Source organism: Amblyomma americanum, chromosome 3, assembly GCF_052857255.1.
Source record: "Amblyomma americanum isolate KBUSLIRL-KWMA chromosome 3, ASM5285725v1, whole genome shotgun sequence".
NCBI lineage: Eukaryota > Metazoa > Arthropoda > Arachnida > Ixodida > Ixodidae > Amblyomma > Amblyomma americanum.
In genome coordinates, this window is record NC_135499.1 from 222,682,855 (window position 1) to 222,703,199 (window position 20,345).

The following is a 20,345-nucleotide window of genomic DNA, read 5'->3' on the forward strand; positions in this document are numbered from 1 at the left end:
GCAGCTACTTTCTTTAATGAACATGCATCAATAGTCTGCAAACTAACAATAACTAAGGCACAGTAGTGGCCTGATTTACTTTCAGCCACGACAAATGGATTCAAGCCCTGCGAGGTGCCATGCTGGGACACAGTTAAGAATTGTGCACTACCTTGAACAAACCTATAGTAAAATCTTACTTTTTGGCATCTTGTTCTCTGTTTTTGCTGGTGTGCCCAATGGGAACTATGCCCATGAGAATATGCAACCCAGTGCCTGATGTGGGCTACGTTCATCATAGCCTAATGGATCCAAAGCACATACAGCATGGCAGCAGCCCCACTACTCAGCTTGGCGTCTATTCAATACACATGCTCTGGCCTGACAACTTTTGAAAAGCACAGCGTATTAGGAAAGAAAAAATTGAAATTGCAACACTCTAGCTGTAGTTATGCTGACGATGGAGATGCTGCTTTTCTCTCAGGTTGCATCAAGGCAAGACTTGGCCATGGCTGAGATTGTCAGCTAATTGCTAATTCTGCAGAAGGTGTGGTATAGGAGTGACTCATAAAAAAGTTGAAAAAAAATAATGTGTTATTTCTGTTCTGCCCAATCCTAAATTGCTGACTCTGCTTACTTGAGAGACCTAGACCACACTGATGAGAGAAAAATTCACCCGTTGAACTTGCACTCCACAGCATAACTAAGCACCATCCAATTTTGCAGACTATCCACGCCTAAGCACAAAATTTGTGCAGTAAAGGAATGTGCCACTTAAAATCGCAGCTAGTACTATTAGCAAGAACCCAGCTGGTCACAGTGGGAGAAAAACTGTTCCCAGCTAGGAATACCAGGCCTCATCATTCCAAATGAAACTCTCAAGTCGATGCAGTAAGGATGAAAACGGCACCATTAACCCCATCTAGTAGTTCCAGCCATAACTGCACACCATACCAATGAGAAATTTATAGTGCCTGGTGGACAACAGGGGGAAAGCATTCAAAAGCCCTTCCAATGGAATTGGTTTACACTTGTGAAGCTTCCAACAACACCGTGTCCACTTTGCATTCAATTAGAGCCAGGCTGATCCCAGTTTATGCCAAGTGAATTCCCAGAGGGGACCTTCAACTAAGTGATTCCTGCCTTAATCTAACGTTTTTTTTGGGAACTGCACTAAAGAAGGAAACATTTTTCGAAAGCCAAGGAAGCATGATGAAATAGTAGTTAAACTGCGAGGCAGAAATTATTTTTGTTTCCCTTATTTTATGTAAGAGAATCAGCACATTTATGTCAGCTGATCCAAAGTTCATTACTGTATCATCAGAGTAAACGTAGCCCATGCAGTCCTAGCTTTGTCACTTGACCCCAACACACGTGAGCAGGTGGGTGGCGTCGACGGCCTGCTTGTAGAGGTTCTTAGCCGAGTAGTCGACAAAGTTGAGCAGCGCTTGGCGGATGTCATTCGTGTGCTCCACCTGGTCACCTGTGGCCCATGTCTCCAGGTACACTATCGACACCCGCGTGTTCACCGTCCGGAAGTACTGCATGGCCACAAACGATGATAACCAATCATACTGCCACAACTCAAACAACTTTTCTTTGGGCATAAATCACTTATTGTCAGACCCCTTAGGTCAACAGCTTCAGCCATGCAGTTGCAAAGAATAACATGGGTAATATAAGTACCTCAAGAGAACCATAAGGCTTTCTGACAGCTGTGTTTTCAGATTAGTTTCACAGTGCACCATGCCAAAGACACCAAGCTGCCAGCATTAAAATGAGTAAAAGCGAGTGAATGAGTGAGTCAGTGCTTATGTTAAGTTTTATGTTGGGCGCATACCATAATCAACTCAAGCCATTGTGTGCACCAGACAAAGGGTCATACGGGAGTCCTTTTCTTGCTTTTGAGGCTAAGCTTGTTCAATTTTTCTTAAAAACTTCTCTTTCAAAATATTTACCAAAAATTTAAAACCAAGGGAAGGGCTTGCAAGTGCCTGCTTTTCAAAAGCTAAGATGCAATTAAAAGCTATGGTTTCTTTGCGATTTTTTCTGCATTAAAAGGAGAATGTGGTTTCCACTAAGTCTCCACAGTGATCAAGGTTGTGCAAATTAGCACTTGTGCCCGATATGAAAGTGACATAAAACCACTACAAAGAAACATTCCTGGTGCCTGCAGAGTTCCAATCCTCTAGGCGGGTCCCTCAAATGCAACATGTAATTTACCACACCATCCAAATTAGCTCTGCATTTTTGCAACACTTTCCTGCATATATCCTTCGTAAAGTCAAGTAAACCTTATTTCAGCATCACGAGTTCCCGCCGCTCCCGTACCTTTTTGCTCTTTTGTTAACACTCACTTCAACATGACTTGAAATCCAGCTAGGCTTTCCATTATAACCTCATGTTGTGGCCATCAAAGGAATATACACACCAAATTTCAATGTTATGTGAAGCCTGTTGTACAGTTCCCGGTAATGCAGACATTACTTGCACCCACGCATCAGTTATGAATAAAGTGTAAAAGAAATTTAAAATTTACTAATATTGAAGAGGACAGCAGACACCCAATGCTGAACGCGATGATATCAACAGCAGCGTGATGGAGATAGAAACAATCAAAATGCCATATTGTATTAGGCTCAGAAAACTAGAAACAATAACACCATCAAGCAGGCCGTGCTACAGCACTGTAATCCTATCAGTTAGGAAACCCCAAATCAAATTACATCTAGAATCAGGAGTTAATTTCTGGAGACTAGCAGACTTACGCATCACCTATGAGCACAGCAACAAGCTGTGCTTTTACAACTGTCTGAACAGCTTTGAGAAGTCCGCAAGCGACATGACAAGCTACTAACCTACATGTTAAATATGGGCCATGATTTTCACTGCTGGTGCAATCAAATATCCCCGTGGCCCAGTGAATGGTCTGCCTGGTCTTTTTCTGTGGTTTGCCAGACCTTTGTGTGCACCTTCGCAAATTTTCCAGCCCTCTAAACTTCAGACTTGCCTGTATGCTTCATTGTGAATGCAGGTGCATGCACGTGGTGATAACCGCACCATTGTATGGTAATGCTTAGAAAAAAGTATCACTGACAACCACCGGGGTCGAATTTTGGGACAAAACCGTAAGCATATTTAGGGAAGACACTTTGTCGAGGCTAAAGTGTGAAACGGTGGAAGCCTGACACCATTGCCAATGGCGATTTGTTGCGTTGGAAACACCACGGAGGCACACAACTCATACGCTTGGTACCCGAAGATGCAGCGAGTCATTTCAAACGCATTGCCTCTCTTGCGTTGGCCCGTCATGCCCCTGGACACTGTGGTGTCGGACGCTCCTCGCCGCCCTGATGCATGCGACATACGCTCAGCCTCTCTTGAGTGCCGCTTGCATTCAGCAGCTGCCACACGTCGCGTGTTATGAGACACTGGTTTGGCGAGACGAGGCATCCTTCCCACACAATACCGTAAAGTAAACTGCTGCCACCACCGCCGCCGCCACACCACACCCAAGCAGACGGTCGCCACGCAGGCCTCGCCACAGTGACGTCAGGCCACACAGCGCCCAATCGGGAGGCCACCTCAAGCGCCTGACGACAGTGATATCAGGGCGCACCGTTGAACACACGGCCGTCACGTGTGCCGATGTTATGAGTCATCCTGCGCGGAGCTGAAGCACCCCGACACCCGCACTTGATGACAGTGACGTCACGACACAGAGGAGACCAATCAGGAGGCCGGAAAGCTGTGACAGTTTCTGCTAATGGCAGATGACCTTGACACCAAACCATTAAAGGCTTTCGCCTTAAAAGTATCACTGACAACCACCAGGGTCAAATTTTGAGACAAAACCGTACCCATATTTTTAACCGCCCATGAGAGATGCATGCCTGTGCCTGACTGGTGGTGATCGCTTCTGTGCTCTTTACCTGGCCTCACCAAGCAGGTTCATGATGGGAGTGGGATTAGCAAAGTGTAGACATTACTGACGTCCTGGCACTGACGTCCTGACAGTGTTGCAAATATGTTTCCTCAGCTTTTTAGGCTGCATGTTACAGAGCTGCAATCTACATAGAAAGCTCCAAAACTGGTTCCATATATTACCAGGGTCAAGCAAACGAGGATGACAATGGCAAGTCTCGCATCCATGTCAATGCTCTGCGCAGCTGACGACGCAGCAGTGAATACGTCACTCTTTTGTTGTTTTGTGAGCGCACATGACTTCCGGTAGCTCTGTGTGGTAGCTTTTAGAAGAAAAAAGAGCTTAAGATATTTATATAAAGCACATTGGGGCATATCACATAAAGTTTTGTCATTTGTAAGGTCTGGCACGCTGTGATGAAAAAAAACTACAGAGAATGTTTACTTCATTCGAATCAGTGCAAAAGCACAAACTTTTGCTCCGTTAAGACGACGATGAGCAGGCAGTGCCACGGAATGAAGCGATCGTGCTAGGCCACCTGGGACATGCAAGAGATGATTTTGCTCATGTCAGAACCACCAGATTAGTGCCACGTGAAAGACAGCAAAGAGCGGGCAGTGTTGCGGGACGCAGCGCTTGCACTAGGCAAACAGACAGTGTGACAACGGAAGATTTTGCTTGGGGTTGGTACCCATCAGCTTAGTGCTGACGCAACAAAAAAAAAAAAAAAATATGTACCAACAACTATATGATTTTATCATAGGCCCAAACGAATGTCAGGAATGCTATGCCAGGACTATACACAGGGAGTTGGTGCCGATAAATTGCTTTCAACATTACTGTGCAATGTTTTTTTTACACCTGCACAAAGCATATCACCTTGCATTATATAGTAATAAATACAGTGGTAATATTACGCTTTTCTCTACCTGCCCTTGCAATACTGTGCTCCCGACATGCCATGTCATTTTTGAGCTGTCTATATAAAATTCAGTGTACTCGTATTTTCCAATTAGGACATACATTTTTTCTTTTCTGAAAATGCGTCTGAGAGAGATCATGTACTGATTAATGAGTGAACAGGGGAAAAAAAAAAACGCTTGCAAGCATGCTGTGCCAGCAGCTGAGCTATGACATTTTCTTCACCACTGTTAATTGCAGGCTTTTCATCGTGTTTGCCAAGGCCAATAAAGTGGCATACAACTCACCATGTCCACGCAGTTGATTATTTGTATGGCGTCGCTCACCACCTCCGAACGGGTGCTGTTACGGGCGTCAAACTGCAGACGAAAGCAATGAATACAAGCTCAGCATGTGTCTGTCCATTTTCTTTCCCCAAAATTTTGGACAGTCATACACTTTCTCATACCATTTTCTTCCATTTTCACACAAGCATGCCTAACAACATAGAAGGACAGCATCAGTAAAGCTAAGCTGGAACACCCTTACTTGGGAACAGTGTATCTCTTGGTTTGTCAAACAATTGTAACAGAAACGCAGATGCCTAAATGGCGATTAAAGGAGTGACTCACCATGGCTTGGTCAAGTACGAGGGCAAGCTCAATGAATTTGTACACTTCTCGTACGTCTCTCTGCGAATGAAAAGAAAAAAGAAAATTTTAAACAAACGTGGCAGAATCTGTGCAGAGCTAGATTCTTGGCAATATACACATGCATGCTTACAACTGCATCAGCACGTTCCAGTAAAAAAAAAAAGGCAGCTAAAATTTCTAACAACGCAAATGGGACCTATTGGAAACAAAGTGGTAGCAACTGCTTTTCACATGGTCGCAAATATGCTTTCGAAACAACTTCTGACTCCATCTAATTCTAATATTTATTCGACACACATGACAGAAATAACTATGCACAATAAACACAAATGATGCCACAAAAGGAAAGTAAAGAGAAATGCGGAATAGTGGCAGCCCATTCCAAACTGCATGCCCCAAGATGCTCATTAGTCTAAAAATAATTACCGACAGTGCAGACACTACAAAACTTTGAATGAACTGAATGTCACTCTGAATTAACATATGAATGCACCCGAAACTTGCTTTTGTTTTATTTTAAGAACCCTGTACACGAAGCACCCCATCACACGCTTTTGGTAGCATGCTCCAGAATCACAGCGTACGTGTGAAGACATGAGCGTGGTGCCTACCTTGTCAGCCCGAGGCTGGATTCTAGTCTGCAAGGCAAGTGCAAGCAAGCCAACACTTTTTTGAGAGTGCAAGCATGAAAACCTGAAAGCACTGCACAGCTCTACAAAGCATGTCACAGGTCAAGGAAGCAGATAAGGGCAGCAGGAGAATGAACAGCTTTTTCGACTGAGGGCAGCACACGAGATTTCTCCGCCACAGTACTACTCCTTTGTAATAAAGTGGCCTGCCCCTAAAGAGATAATAGCTCTGTCTGCTCCAGGTGTAGCAGAACTGCTCCCGCGTGGTGAAAGAATAATTGTGCCCCTTGTGGCATCGATCTGGAAGGACCACATTTGGATGGCTGTCTTAGGTGGCAGCGTGAATGTCCATTCGTTCAATATTGCATTCTAACAATGAAATGAGACTATGTGGCAAGAGATATTCACACCCAGAGCCTAGAATGTCCAGAATATCTGTACAATAAACCAGTACACAGAAATAACAATTGCAATTTTAAAACTTGAGCCCAACCAAAACATTTTTTAAAATGTATATTGAGTCTGAGAGCTTGCTTTAACTGCACATTTATTCCTAAAAGAATGCACCAAAATCACATTTTTTTTTGAAGATTTTTGGTGAGCTGCTGTCATGTTTAAAACATGCGTGCAAAATGTGTTTAATGAACAACTACCGCCTTCTAATGTTGAAGATCGCAATCAATGCAATTGCCGACCATAACTAGTCTTCAGCAGTAGGAGCAACACAACACTGAGCCAGACGAGTGTGACTCGTCATTGGTGATATTGGTACACTCTCCCATGATGAGTACAGCTCAGGTTTAATGGTTACAGGGTTAGTGAGGTAAATGAACGTGTCCTGAGGGACTGCACTGGCAGCACCTGGAAGTTCAAGTGCCCATGCAATCTTTGGCAGGCAAGCAGCAGCATTCAATGATAAAGAGTGCAGAGGCCTTGCCTTGTATCTGGGCGGAGGGGGGAGAGTCTTGCGGAAGTGCTTGAAGCCCCACTCGTGCATGCGCGAGTTACCTGCATGCATGGTTAGAGGTGCCCGCTTGGGGATTAAGCACTAGACCACTGGCTGGGCAATTCACACAGAAGGCTCCAGAAGCCTGCTAAAATGAAAATATACTGCAAACTGTCACTGGCTTCTTTCCTGAACACACACATGCATCAGATGCATGACAGCTGGTGGGTTGTTGCACAATTGCATAGCAGTGCTACAGAAGCGACAGATGCCAGTATCAAAGGACCCATAATGACATCTGCTCATAAACATATTGTGCTTTCAAGAGTGCCCACTCCTGGAGCCACCACAACAACATCCTCACAACCCTGTGGTCATGTGTGCTTAAATGACCAAACTTCTAACAGCCACAGCTGTAAAAGACTGCTTTCTCAGCCACTGCTACAGCTAGGCCCAAGAAGTCAGTGCCCCTGACCTTAAAGGGGCTGTCAATAAAGTTGCCTTACGCCTGGATGTTAAAGGATGCCACTTTGCAAATGTCCTCCAGCAAGAATTTTTTGATGTATCTGTTAGAAGCTGAATTAGCTGTAGTCAAAATTTGAATTTCAGTGTTTCTGCACCTTTTCCTCTCCTCTCATCACTTTTTTCCAATCTGAAAGGTCGGTGCCCCTCTGCTGGCCCAACCCTCTAGGCCCCATCGCTGCCTAATGACGCATGCAGGAATGACGCATGTGGAGCTTTCTGATTCACCAGAGTGACATGGCTGACTAGCTGTGGCTGTGCTAGCTGCATGATGTCTGAAAGCATAAACTGATAGCCACAAGCTACATATGCAGGAGCATGAAAGAGAGGAGAGCACAAGCATGAAAAAGTCGCCAGAAAAGACTAGCCAAATTTTGCGTGTGATTGTGGGTTTCTGCTGCATGTAGAAATGTATTATTAGGCTCAGGTGTTCATGACAACACAATGCAGTGATTCAGCGAGTATATGCACTTTCCTCAGGTGTTTCAGAGTCCCTTTGACCCTTTAAGGAGCTTCGTACACAACTGTGTAGAAAGTGAACTCACGGCCTTTTCTTAGTGTGTGCTGCTGCCAGCAGTGATTTCTTCGTTTCAGGTGAATTCAGCATCCTTCTTAACACGAATAAATGGTTTTTTGTGCCAGATAACGAACACGGTGAATAATAATATGGGAAACAATGAGAAAGGTACCGTGCCATCCGTCATTTTTATGGCGATGGATTTTGCCACCAGTAATAACACATTTTCACAGTTTTAAGCGTAATGTGCATCCTCGAAACAGAAATTAATTCCAAGATCCTCCGGTATTTTTCGCTGGAAAACTAACAAATTATTTTTCTTGAGGCCACAATATAATATCTAGATGGAAAAAATTTGTTCTTGTTGAAGACAAAAATGGCGCCTGAAAGGGTTAAATGAACATGTTTCATCAGACAGATTAACCCCAAAACTAGTTATCCCACAGGCCAGTAGCAGAATTTAACTGAGCAAGAAGCAACAACTCACAATCGAAGCACAGTCTACACTAGCTACAACAGGTTAATTCTTTTAAAAAATAACTAGCTGAAGGAAACACTCACCGCAGATGTAAGGGTTTTTGTTTACATTGAAGTATTTGTAGATGACATGGGGGTGGACCCGCTGCAGGGAGAATGTCACTGTTAGCAAGGTGGCTGACCACCGGGCGTTGGGGCACTCACCGAAAGGTCACCCCCGTAGAAGGGATGGATGACAAAGGTCTCGTTGCGGATGTGGATGATCCCACTGCCAGTGGACAAGACAAAACCCATCATCGATCATCAACACAAGTATCACAGAGCCTGCTCAGAACATAGGAAACTTAAGTGGAAATGTAATAAAGCAATTCAAGAAGAGAATGTCAATAAGTGTTGCACAGACAAGTGAACAAGAGGACACATATTTTGCATTAAAGCATTGAAAATCAAAATAAAAATGTGTGTTACAATGCCAGCATTTTGCTGGTCTATGTACTAGATGTAAACAGCTATTTGCTATGGCCAATCAATGTAATAAGCAGCTAGACAAATGAGAATATAACTGCACTACAAGATGCATAATTATCTATTGTGTTCTGCGTAAAATGTTTTGTTCATAAGCCAACTTGATACGTGCACACCGTTTGACGGCAGCATCTGTTTGCATTGACCAGAACAGGCAATGTACTTTGGCGGCAGTTCACCCACCAAAGTAGTCTGTGTGCAGTCTCCCAGGAGTGCATGCCTCAAGTGCGAAAGTCACACATAGCTACAAATGAAGTTGAGTGAAATGCTTTGCAAAAGATGAACTTGCCATGACCATTCTCGAACCATTCTTCTTGAATCCAAATTATCTCAAAACACTTAGTAAAAACGCCTTTCAGTCAGCGGTATGTACCTGATCCCGCTACAGGTACGAAAAGCGGCCACAGCGCCAGGGTAGTCTTTGATGGTGCCATGGTAGTAGCAGTGCTCCACCTCCTGTGAAAAGCAAAAATAATGATAAAGACAAACAAGGTTCAAAGAAATGCCTCTTCCTGTCTGAAATGCACAAAAGTAAATGTTAAGGTAAACATGCCTGAAATCTGCCCACCCAGGATAAAAACTGTGTGGATGAGACACTCTGGCCAAAATTTTCAAGAGAGAGCATTTCAACCTTCCAAGACTTGTACAGTCACTTTTCTTGAACGTGATTTGACCGGTCAGCAATGTTGGGATAAGCCATGGGAGTATGCATTCGGCAGTGCCTCCAACAACCTACTATTCGTTTTACATTTAGTTTTCATACTCTAAGATTCTAAATACAGCCGCTTCAGTTGGTTGTTTTGGAATCAATTACCCTGGCATCGTCGCAATCAATTTGGTGGTCATGTTTTTTGCAGTGTTTAGCCATGGGGTTGCATTCAGCTTAGCATTTCTGGATGAGATTTTCGCATTGCTGAGTTTGTTCCAGGAAGTTTTTCGCCTCACCAATATAAGTGGCCAAACACTTTGTGTATGATGTAATATCGCCAGCAAAAGTTAACGGGACATGGGTGTGCAGAAAAAAATTTATTCCTGCACAGTCATGCAAGCCACTTGTTTAAAATGTATGAAGATGCTAGGTGCCTACATGCTCCTTCCTCCGGTAATAATATCAGGCAAACGGGTAGCGAGGTGGAGATACAATAAATGTTTTTCCAAGAAATCGTGCCCCGCAAACTTTTGCTGGCAACTGTACATTAGATAAACCTAAGCCTTGAGCCCTTTCTTTTGGGATTGATCTTTTCGATGCGGAAGTAGGTGTCCGAGCACTGACAACAGCTTGTCGAAACAGTTGGTTTCCATTCGGGCAGAAGAAGACAAGGACCAAAAACTTGGGAGACGCTCAAGCTCTGCCTTAAAAGTGAAACGAGATAGCGTCCCTTCGTAGTAGAGCACCCGTCGATGTAGATGGCACATCAGCATTCAAAGAAGGCGCAGACTCAGAAGAAAGCCCTGCACTAGTAGACATTACCGGCTTCATCACACAAGTGTGTCAGGAGCAATTAAGCGCCTGCTCTTTATAGCATCCACATAACGGTATCACTCCGCACTGCTCCTAGAGGCCCCCAAACACAATGAAAACTTTCGACTCCACTTCCACAAGGATGAACGATGATGTCCCACTCACTCACAGTGCTCCTAGTGGCCTCCGTGAGAAGTGGAAAGCTTGCGCAAATGCTTCACCACTGCTGCTCCTGGAATTTTTCCTGCACTAACTACGCAACAGAGCCGCGGCAGCGTTAGACTGTGGCAACGCTGGCAATGACATTGGCTTTTCCGTCTTATGAGCTCCTTAACGCTCGTGTTAAAATGAAAGGACGCACCCTAGCCGGCATGTGAAGTGGTGTATGAACCTGCTTTCAAGGTAGCCAATCCGCTTGAGGTTGGCAATCATGTTTTTTCTTCTTCATTTTCCAGCCATCTACTGTTGTGCAGATGCTGCTTGCATGGGACAGAAGTGCTGAGACCACCGAGGCTATGCGAGTCATGGGTTGCTTTGAGGTGAATAGTAGGTGGTATCTGGTGTATGATGATTTGCAATACATGGAAAAAGTCATGCACCCCTTGTTTCTTCTTAAAAAGATGACAAGGAAAGGCACAGTGCTGTCCCATACATATTCAAGGGTGAACTAGATGGCTGGCTTTATGGAATGAAAATGGGCCAGAAATGCACCCACTGCTGACAGGATCAGGCATAGACGGCTAGATAGTACTTGGAGAAGCGAGTTCATGAAGTCCACTATGGGCCAAAGATGAGTGCTGGGCTCACGAACTTTACCAAGTCTGTAATGCCATTTTTGGAGTGAAGTCGAAGGTAGAGAATTTATTATTTGGATACTGCTTAAAAATATCCATCAAGATCTTGTTCATTTCTTTATCACCCAGGAAATAGGATGCTTATTCAATTTTTTGGTAGAGTGTAGCTTCAAGGAGTTCAAAGAAATTTTTTCATTTGCAGTAGTCAAGAATGAATGCTGAACTTTGTCGGGGCTCTCCTTCTTGAAGAGTCTGGCTGCAGTCACTCTCATCCATACATTGTTTCCTAGCCCGCTTATTAAAGTTCTGGTGCATGCACTGCACTGTGTCATTTAACCACACAGTGCTGAGGAAGCGCACAAGAGTTTGCTGCCACTTGTGTAAAGAAGCGCCCCACTGGTGTGAGCACCAGCTGAGCACCAGATAATAATGAGATTCACTCAGCTACAGCGATGTAACAGCAGCAACCACCAGGCATACTTTAAAGTCCCTTTGCGTGCCTGAAACTTAAATAAATGGCCCATGGCAAGGGACACAAGAAACATTACATGTGAGGGTGGAAGCCCAGTCATGTTACACAGAGGTTTCTCCTCCCCCACATCATTTTCAACATGAGCTAGGTGTTACATATGTTATGCACTGAAAATTCCTGCTGTGCTCACACACCTGACTGGACAACTGCCAAATGCCATCAGGATGGAGGTGCTTCTGAAGCATCTTGGGGGCAAGCAGGTAGCTGCAAAAGCAATGTGCAGGCGCAAATTAATACACAATGGCTTCTTGATGCTCTCTCTTCCAGAAGAAGGCTTCGGTACCTTAATTTGGCCAGGAAACAACTCTAGCATATAGCAAAGAATTCGACTTTGTCAATGCTCACAAATTCATGAACTACAAACTTTTAGAAACTTACTAACGTGCAATGATAACCGCAGACTAAATGTGTGCCCTGCAATCACAAGCAATTGCTTCAACGTGGCACCACAGTTAAACAAACAGTACATTTCATATTAAGAAACAAATCCGTGTTCAGCTACAGGGGCGCCAAGGCAATAAAATAAATATTTACTTACTCATTGAGCTCAAGTTCCAATCGAAATTTGTAGTGAAATGCCTTAATGAGGAGGGATGTTTGATGAAAATGCTTGTTTGTCTGAAAGAAATAACAGTGAATGACATAGCCTCATTAGTAGTTCGAAAGCTTTCGTGCAACTGATCTTCTGCTGCAGACTGGAATTGGAAAAGGCACACAAAAGTGAACTCTATTATTCACAACCCAGAAATGCCAGGTTTAGCCCAACTTCAATTTTAACTTGTTCGCCAACTTAATTATACGAGGCTGGTGCCTGCTTCCTCCATAATCATGTTTTAAGTGTCCAGAAAATTACACTGCAGTCCAACTTCAACACTGCAAGCCGCCACCAGTACACAAGCATATATACAGCACACGTCATGTAAGTGGAAAGAACAATCACTTTCTCTATTTTCACTGTTACTGCATCATAAACTGTCCTGAACAGTCATAAGAGCCTAGACGTAGACATAGTATCTAACACTCCCCCTCAATGATGCTGGTACATATAATTTGCATTCATGCCCATGCTAATGCTGAAAGAGACTACTGCGGGAATACATGCTCCGAGATGATGATGACTACATTGATGATCACTGTTTTAACCTGACAGCTCCTCTGTAGAATTCTCGCTCATCAGAACCGGTGTGCACCAGATCTTCCTGGTGCACAGAATGAGATAACTGACGGTGCGCTGGGGTGCAATCTCGACAGGCAGTGTGGGCACAGTAGACAATGGAGGTTGGCCTGCAAGGCCATAAAAGCATGCACTCCTTACCTCTGCTATTGGTCAGCTTTCATCAAGCTCAAGATAAAAGGCAGTGTGAATTAAAATATACATGCAGTGCACTAGAAAAACTACTCTGCTGAGCATCTGGAAATGGACAACAATCTGGAGGTTTTTCTGTTTTGTCTATCACAACTAGGAGACATCTTTTTGAACACAAGGAAAATTCTTGCAATCAGTTAGCTGATGCTGAGGTACAATTAACACCAGAAAATCAACGCTTGAATTCTTACAACATCTCGTACATTATGAATCTGTCATGCCTATGAATCAGGCAGTTAAGATAACTGAACACACAATCACCAAGGTAAGCCAGCTAGTCACACAGTGTTCCGAAAAGCAAACAACTCTCAGAATTCAGATTCTCAGACACGCTGTAGCTTCCATTTCGATGCCAGTAAACTATGAGGCAGGCTCATAGGTTTTGCCAAACCCATGCCATGTGAACTTCTTGAAAACACTACTATGAAAAGTTCTGTTGTGCCAGGTTTCATGGCACATAGACATCATGGCACATTGCCATCATGGCGCATTGCCATCATGGTGCATTGCCATCATGGCACATTGCCATCATGCGCCAAATGCAAGGTTAATGTGTTTGCACTGCAGGAAAGAACTAAAATAATTTAACACCTCACAGTTTGTTCAGGAGCTTTGCTTCCTTTAAAAACATAAGAACACAGGAAATGACACTCGGTGCATTTCCTAACAGGAGTAATCTAGGGTGCAACAGAATACGTTCATCATAAAATTGTGGGAAACACTTTTCCCTCAGCCTCTACAGTTTAGTGCACAAAGAGAAATGTGGTCTGTGGTGACCATATCTCCACAAAGTTCACATGTTCGTTTCTCTTGCTTTGTCAGGATAAATTTGTGCGTAAGGTGTGTGTACCCGATACGAAGACGACATATTACAACTTCTATGAAGCGTTCTCGTTGTGTACATGACTTACATTCTCCTAAGAAAGGTTTTATCAGGTGTAGCTTATAATCTACTCGATTACTCCATGTACACTGTCATTTATCCCTAAGTTTACAGTGTACTAACTTCATGCAGTATTAGTGGAGAATGCTTATTTTCCTCATTTATTTGCTGTGAGCTTGTGCTGCACACATGTCCGCTTTCTTGTTGCTGTCAATTCCACTGTGGGTTTGGACCAGAATTTTTTTATGTTTTTTGTTCTTTTGTGGTGAAAACTTAAATCCACTTCTGTCTGCCACAACTGCTAGTTTCTTTATTGTGAGTTGTATCTGTTTCTCTCGTGTTAATAAGCTGGAAGATGTGCATACAATTTGAAGGTTATCGACATAGACTCAGTACATAATTGAATTTGGAATTGCTTGGCTATGAAATCCATTTTTGTGACAAAGAGTGTAGTGCTTAAAATACATTTCTACTGAAGGAAGTTCCTCAAAAGGGTTGAACCCAAGCGTACATGAAATGAGTGATCAGACAGCAAATCTTTTAGGTAGTTCAGCATCCTGCCATGAACATCTAGGTCTGCTACATCACAGAGAATGCCAAACCTTCAGGTGGTGTCATAAGCCTTCTCCATATCAAAGACAACAGCCAGACAATGTTGATTGTGCATGAAAACCTCTCGAACTGTGTTTCAAGGCAGACGAGATAGTCAACTGTTGGGCATGCTTTCTTAAAATCCTATTGGTGGGCATAAAGCAATTCACAAGATTATAGAAGCTTGGACGAGGACCAGCTCATGAAAATGTATAAGCCAGGAGAAAGCAGCACTCGGGAACGTAACTGCGAGATTCTACTGTGCTACTACTTCAGTGGCTCACAGATATGAATAAATCTGGACTTGGTTCAGTTTACAATATGAGACAATATTATACTGCCCTGCTCAGCGCCCATGCCTCACAAGTGACAGAGTCATCAGGGACCGTAGGATCACAGTGATATAAAAACTTGCACACCATCAGTGAAATGATCAACCAAACAGGCAGCCATTCTATTCAAACAGGCATGGAAGAATTCAAGGGTAATTTGCACAATTTATAAAGCATAACAAGCAAGTGCTGCTTACCTTTTGTCTTGCTTGTTACACACTGTAAAGTTCATAATATGCTGAACCAACTCCCCCAAACATGCTGCCTATTCGCTTGGTCATTCACATTCATCTGAGCATGCCAAAAGGTCTTTTATGCTTGCACACTGGGAGTGCAGACATGTAGTCTCCTCTCCTGACACAAGTGTTGTGTAATGTCCTTTTCAAGAAGACATGGTGATTGTCTTTAGGAACAACTATGGGTTACAAGCAGTGATTGTTTAAAAGGAAGAAGTGATAAAAAAAGTGATAAATATGGAGGTCACACAGAGACGAAGAGAAAGATGCTTTTCCTCAAAATGACCCTATGAATACATTCATTGCCCTCAAGTAACTGTGTGTCCTTCTGACAAGCTGCTTGCAGGTTCATGAGCCTCATGCAGCCAGCTGCCATTAACTTGGGACACACCCACTGCATGCTTCAATTGCAAACCTCGCAGGTGCATCTGAAAACGCACACAGTGCTTATGTGAGCAAAACAATAGAATCGCTATTGCAAAACACAAGGCTGTCTTCCTAACACCAGATTAACTGAAACACAGTGGGCTCCAGCTCAAAGCACAAAAAAAACTTCCTTGGGCACTTGCACAATGCTTTTGCTGTTTTGCAAGACAGCTACAAATCCATTACTATCACAACAATTTTGCTAAAACACCCTCTGCTATTTGTCTTACATGCTAACTAAGTGCACAGGAATCAGGCTAGAAGAGGCCAAGTCTGGAACCACATGTCTGCATGCACATAGCTCAAGAAATAAATTAACAGTTAGAGAGTATGCTTATCATGAGTCTCTCTCCACCTTCGAGATTTCCCCCAGAGCTGAGCAGCATGCACAGTCACCAACATACTCACCAGCCTATATAGTGTCATATGACCTGAAATGCCTGCAACGCTTCCAGTTCAGCCCTGTAACACTACTGAGTAGAACACTTTTGCTGCATGCATGACCCAACACACCATGCATGATTACAGGCAGCACGTATATATGTACCTTGTTGGCCGTGGTGTCCCTGGTGGAAATGCCCAGCTTCTGGTGGTGGCGCACCTGAACTGGGTAGATCACCTCATAGATGCGGCTCGGAATGCTTGCAATAAGTCGCTCATTTTCCGGGTACCGCTTGAGCCGGTCCACCACTGCACAACAGTGCACAATAGCAGTTCTGCAGAGGCCACACAACACTCAGCCAGTAAAAGCAGCACGAGTTAATGGCCAGACACTGGAGTCATGCATCCCACACAAGGGCAGCCCTACGAATCCACCCTATGATCAGCCGGTCCCAATTGCAACTTCCCCAATACTATATAGATTTAGACATAATGGAAACTGCCAGCTGCATGCCAGTACCTCAACCAGCGGTGCAATTGTGTTGATTCTTTCCTGCGCGCCTCCTATGCGCCCAATTTAAGGCTGATGGCTGTTATACTAACAGGGGTCCATGATGGCTGGATGCGACTCTGTTAAGAATACTGATCTTGGGCGACCAGCAAGCAGGGAATTTAGTACAGGAAAGCTGCGCTGGCCCCAGTTTTTAGACAAAGAAACATCATGAAATGCAGTGTGTATACAAGGCTGCCTCCTTCAACAGCGGTCCATAAATTCACCGCTGACAGCGATAAGTTTAGTTTGAGCAACAGAGAGTGTATGTATTTTGTACAGGAAACTATAAGCGGCAGTCAGGAAAAAACTGCTGGCTCAACAAGAGCACTTTTTGTTTCAGACAGTTCGGAGCTAAGGTATCACTTCTGTTTATGGGTACACAGATGAGATCAGACACACTAGACAATATGATGTCCTTTTAAGAACCTGCCTAAGTTATTTGCTGGCCCACTGAAAGGCTCATCCTGAACCTGACCAATTTGTGTTGCACTTGGATCACAAAAAAAAAAAAGACAAGAGGAGCACAGAACAAAATTCTCGCCACTGCACAAACAAGAAAAGAAAGAAAACCTATACAGAATAGTAGCGGCAGCATGAGTTTTACCACAAGTTGTGCAAAATTATCATTTGCAGTTTAAAAATTGACTGTTATTCATGAGGAATTATCAAGACAGAGTCTTGAATAACATAAATTAAGAGCAGATATTTGTGTAGAGTACGTCATGCACAAAAGGTTTCGTCTGACTCACAGAAATAGTTTGCTAGCATTCTATCAGATCACTCCTAAATTTTTTAAACTCTAATGCTATGCATGCGAGAACTCCGTGATAACTGTTACTCTGAGTTACATGTGCGACGAAAACAATGCCAGCAAAAGCAATTGAGCAACATATCGCAGACGTAGCATATAGCGTAACAGCTAGCCTAACCCAGCCCTCCACACTCCCCATCCTCCTACCCTCTCGCTGTGCGGGCGTATACGCCAACGTCACAGGTCCAGGGCTTCACATGCCATTAACAGCTATCGCTGTAAAGTGCTTGAAACCAGGTCAACAATTTAATTTGTCCCCACAGTTATACCAAGAAACACAATGAATCAAACAGAACTAAAGAAGCCTTACTTCTTGTGCATTTTAGCCTTAATAAACTAATGATTGAGTTTACGCCCTGAAGGCCTGCATCAGCAGGTGCACTAGAGTGCAGATCTGTGAATGCACAATATCTATTTGCAAGAGCATGCAGAGCACCCAATTTAGGTTTAAGTTAACAGCCTACAGATCGAGTGACTTGGAAGTTGTACACATGTTGGCCCCAATTAATGGCTGCATATATGCACACAAAATCATGTGCTCAGATGTGGCAAGAATGGTCTTGGCGACGGAATTATCGATTGATACAACTTAATATTACTCCATAATAATTCGTACGGAGAAAGAGTTTTATGCGGCTGAAATATTGTACGCGCACTGCGAATTCTAAATGGCACCGACTCAGATTTCGACTTTTGGCAATGAATTCTTGAAAACTAAATCTTACCTAGTAACCGGTTGTTGTCTGGAAGCTCATCAAAGGCCGAATCTGCCTCTGCAGGAAACGAAAGTGCGGGAAGTTAAGAGAGAGCCTGTGCGGCAGCGTCGTCCCGAAGCCACATATAAGAGCAGAAGTCCACCGAAGACACACACACAGCACAGCACACGCGGGTAGCCCACAGGCTACAGGGGGATCTCTATGTACAGCGCGCGAGCTGGGCTGCAGAGTGGCGGCCGCCCCGCGAGGCGCGCGTGCTGTGCGGCGAAGGCTCACCTCTCCTGTGCCGGGCGGCGAGCAGCGGCGGAGGAGCCGCGTGCAGCCACAGGGCGAGCAGCAGGAGCAGCAACTCGCCGGGGGCCCGCATGATCTACGCGCGCTCCTCATCACGCTGCCGCGCCATGGGACGGACCGCGCTCGCTGGCGGCAACCAAGATGGCGGCTGTGGGGGCGCCGCCGCGCTGCTGCCGCTGCGGAGCCGCGCTCAGGCGAGCCCGACGTGCGAGTAGGGGCCCGCGCCGCGGCCGCCCGAGATCGATCACTACCGCGCCGGAGCGCCGCCGCCGCGCGAGTGGCGAGACTTCCCCCTGCTGGAGTCCGCGAGAGGAGCACCCGCGCACGCTGCCGGTGGTGGCCGAAGGGGCTCAGGTGTCGCTTTCGGCCGATGCGGCCGTCGATCGCGCAGGGCGCTGCTCGAGTCGGACGTTCCATATTGCGCGCTCCCGGGTGAAGGTCAAAGCATTATTCCGCTCGCCAAACCGCGCACTTTTTATGTTGGCTCCGGGAGTAGCGGAGCACCTGGCTCATTAGAAGCCGACTGGGTCAGCGAATACTACTGCTGCGCGCATCACTTGCAACTAAGTGCCTTTCAGAGTAGCGCGGCCAAACAAGACAAGGAAAAGCAAATCAGAGCCTTCACGCATCGTTTACGGGAATCGAGAACACTTTCGGCGGATAATGCAGTTTTTCCTCTCTCTCTTTCCTTCCCAATTATCTCTCTTTTTCTTTTTACTCCATGCAGATTTTTCTTTTAGGAGCCTTGAAAATACGTTCAGGCCCACAGGCATGCTGTCAGCTGGTGATCGAAGAAGGGGGATGTACGGTGCCTCGCCGGCAGCCTATTTATATGTTGAATTTTCTACAGGAACTATATATATATGTGGCAAGAACGTCACCAATAGTTCGGCCCCGGATCCATGCCTGGAACTGTGCGTGTGTCAGGAGCTTCAAGTTGGGCCGGGCAGCGAAACACGCCGCGTGATTGTGGCTTGGAACGGCTGGGAGAGCAAAGCAGAATCGGTTCCTGCTCCTTTTCCCGCGTCTCCTCCCAGTCTCCTTGGCGCTCCACATACATACGGACATATGGTCTCTGAGTCACTTCCCGCTCCCAATGCATCTTACGTGGTATATTGGCGCACGCGCGTGTAGCGAAGAGATAGCGATACGAAATAGACAGATAGAGATAGAAAATTCCATAGCCTTCGCGGACTTATATACGCGGGCCCTGTTATGTCTACCAGCTGCGGGTGAGATGACAAAAGGCGCTTGATCCCGCAATCACGTTCAACTCATATTATCTTTCCCAAAGCAAATAGATAGAATATATCTCCCTCAAAACGCGAAGCACACGTTTTGTGGATTTCCCGGCAATTCCGTCCCAGCAAACTATTCGCCCCTACCCCTCCACCGTATTTTCTTCTTTCCCATAGTTCGGGCAATTACAAAGGTAACACAGTTCAAACAAAGCAAAGAAAACGCAAGGCCAACACCGACCCGTCGCTTTCACTGCGCTGAAGGCAGAAATGAGCTGCGTGCCCAATTTGAAGCAGCTATGATTATTTATTGATTCGGTTGCACTGTAGGAATCGACCCCGGCAGCTCAAAAATGTTCACGATATGCGCGCTCCTGCCTAACCTCGTGCTCGTTAAAAAAAAAGATGTGCGAATGTTATAAATTTCGAATACGAATCAAATATGTTTGATATTCGGTTCATATTCGAGACACTGATATTCGAGAATTCCCGAATACTAGCAAGCGATCGTATACCGCGTCGACTTTCATAAATTCGACCTTGGGAAAATTGCCCGACGGTCGAGTTTACAGTTCCAGGAAAACAACACAAAGGTCTTGTTCCCTTTCTTCTCCGTCGATTATAGCGTGGACCGATCGCATTTCGATGTCGCTGGGC

The 20,345-nt window shown here is 44.8% G+C and overlaps 1 protein-coding gene across 9 annotated transcripts in view; it reads right to left on the bottom strand.

Moving 5' to 3' along the window:
* mmd (disintegrin and metalloproteinase domain-containing protein mind-meld) overlaps positions 1-18,809 on the bottom strand; it is a 55,946-nt gene extending 37,137 nt beyond the window's left edge. For 2 of the 9 annotated variants that reach the window (XM_077660153.1, XM_077660152.1), the window contains exons 1-13: positions 18,433-18,809; positions 18,166-18,213; positions 16,243-16,385; positions 12,400-12,479; positions 11,996-12,065; positions 9,447-9,529; positions 8,753-8,816; positions 8,633-8,693; positions 7,024-7,094; positions 6,069-6,095; positions 5,437-5,496; positions 5,113-5,184; positions 1,354-1,520 (exon numbers count right to left, since the gene is read on the bottom strand). In XM_077660153.1, the coding sequence (XP_077516279.1) occupies positions 1,354-1,520; positions 5,113-5,184; positions 5,437-5,496; positions 6,069-6,095; positions 7,024-7,094; positions 8,633-8,693; positions 8,753-8,816; positions 9,447-9,529; positions 11,996-12,065; positions 12,400-12,479; positions 16,243-16,385; positions 18,166-18,213; positions 18,433-18,523 (1,037 nt within the window). In that variant the 5' untranslated portion in view covers positions 18,524-18,809. The remainder of the gene's footprint in view (positions 1-1,353; positions 1,521-5,112; positions 5,185-5,436; positions 5,497-6,068; positions 6,096-7,023; positions 7,095-8,632; positions 8,694-8,752; positions 8,817-9,446; positions 9,530-11,995; positions 12,066-12,399; positions 12,480-16,242; positions 16,386-18,165; positions 18,214-18,432) is intronic. The other 7 variants (XM_077660149.1, XM_077660148.1, XM_077660154.1 and 4 more) reach the window with 6 other exon arrangements.
* Positions 18,810-20,345: the final 1,536 nt, after the last annotated feature.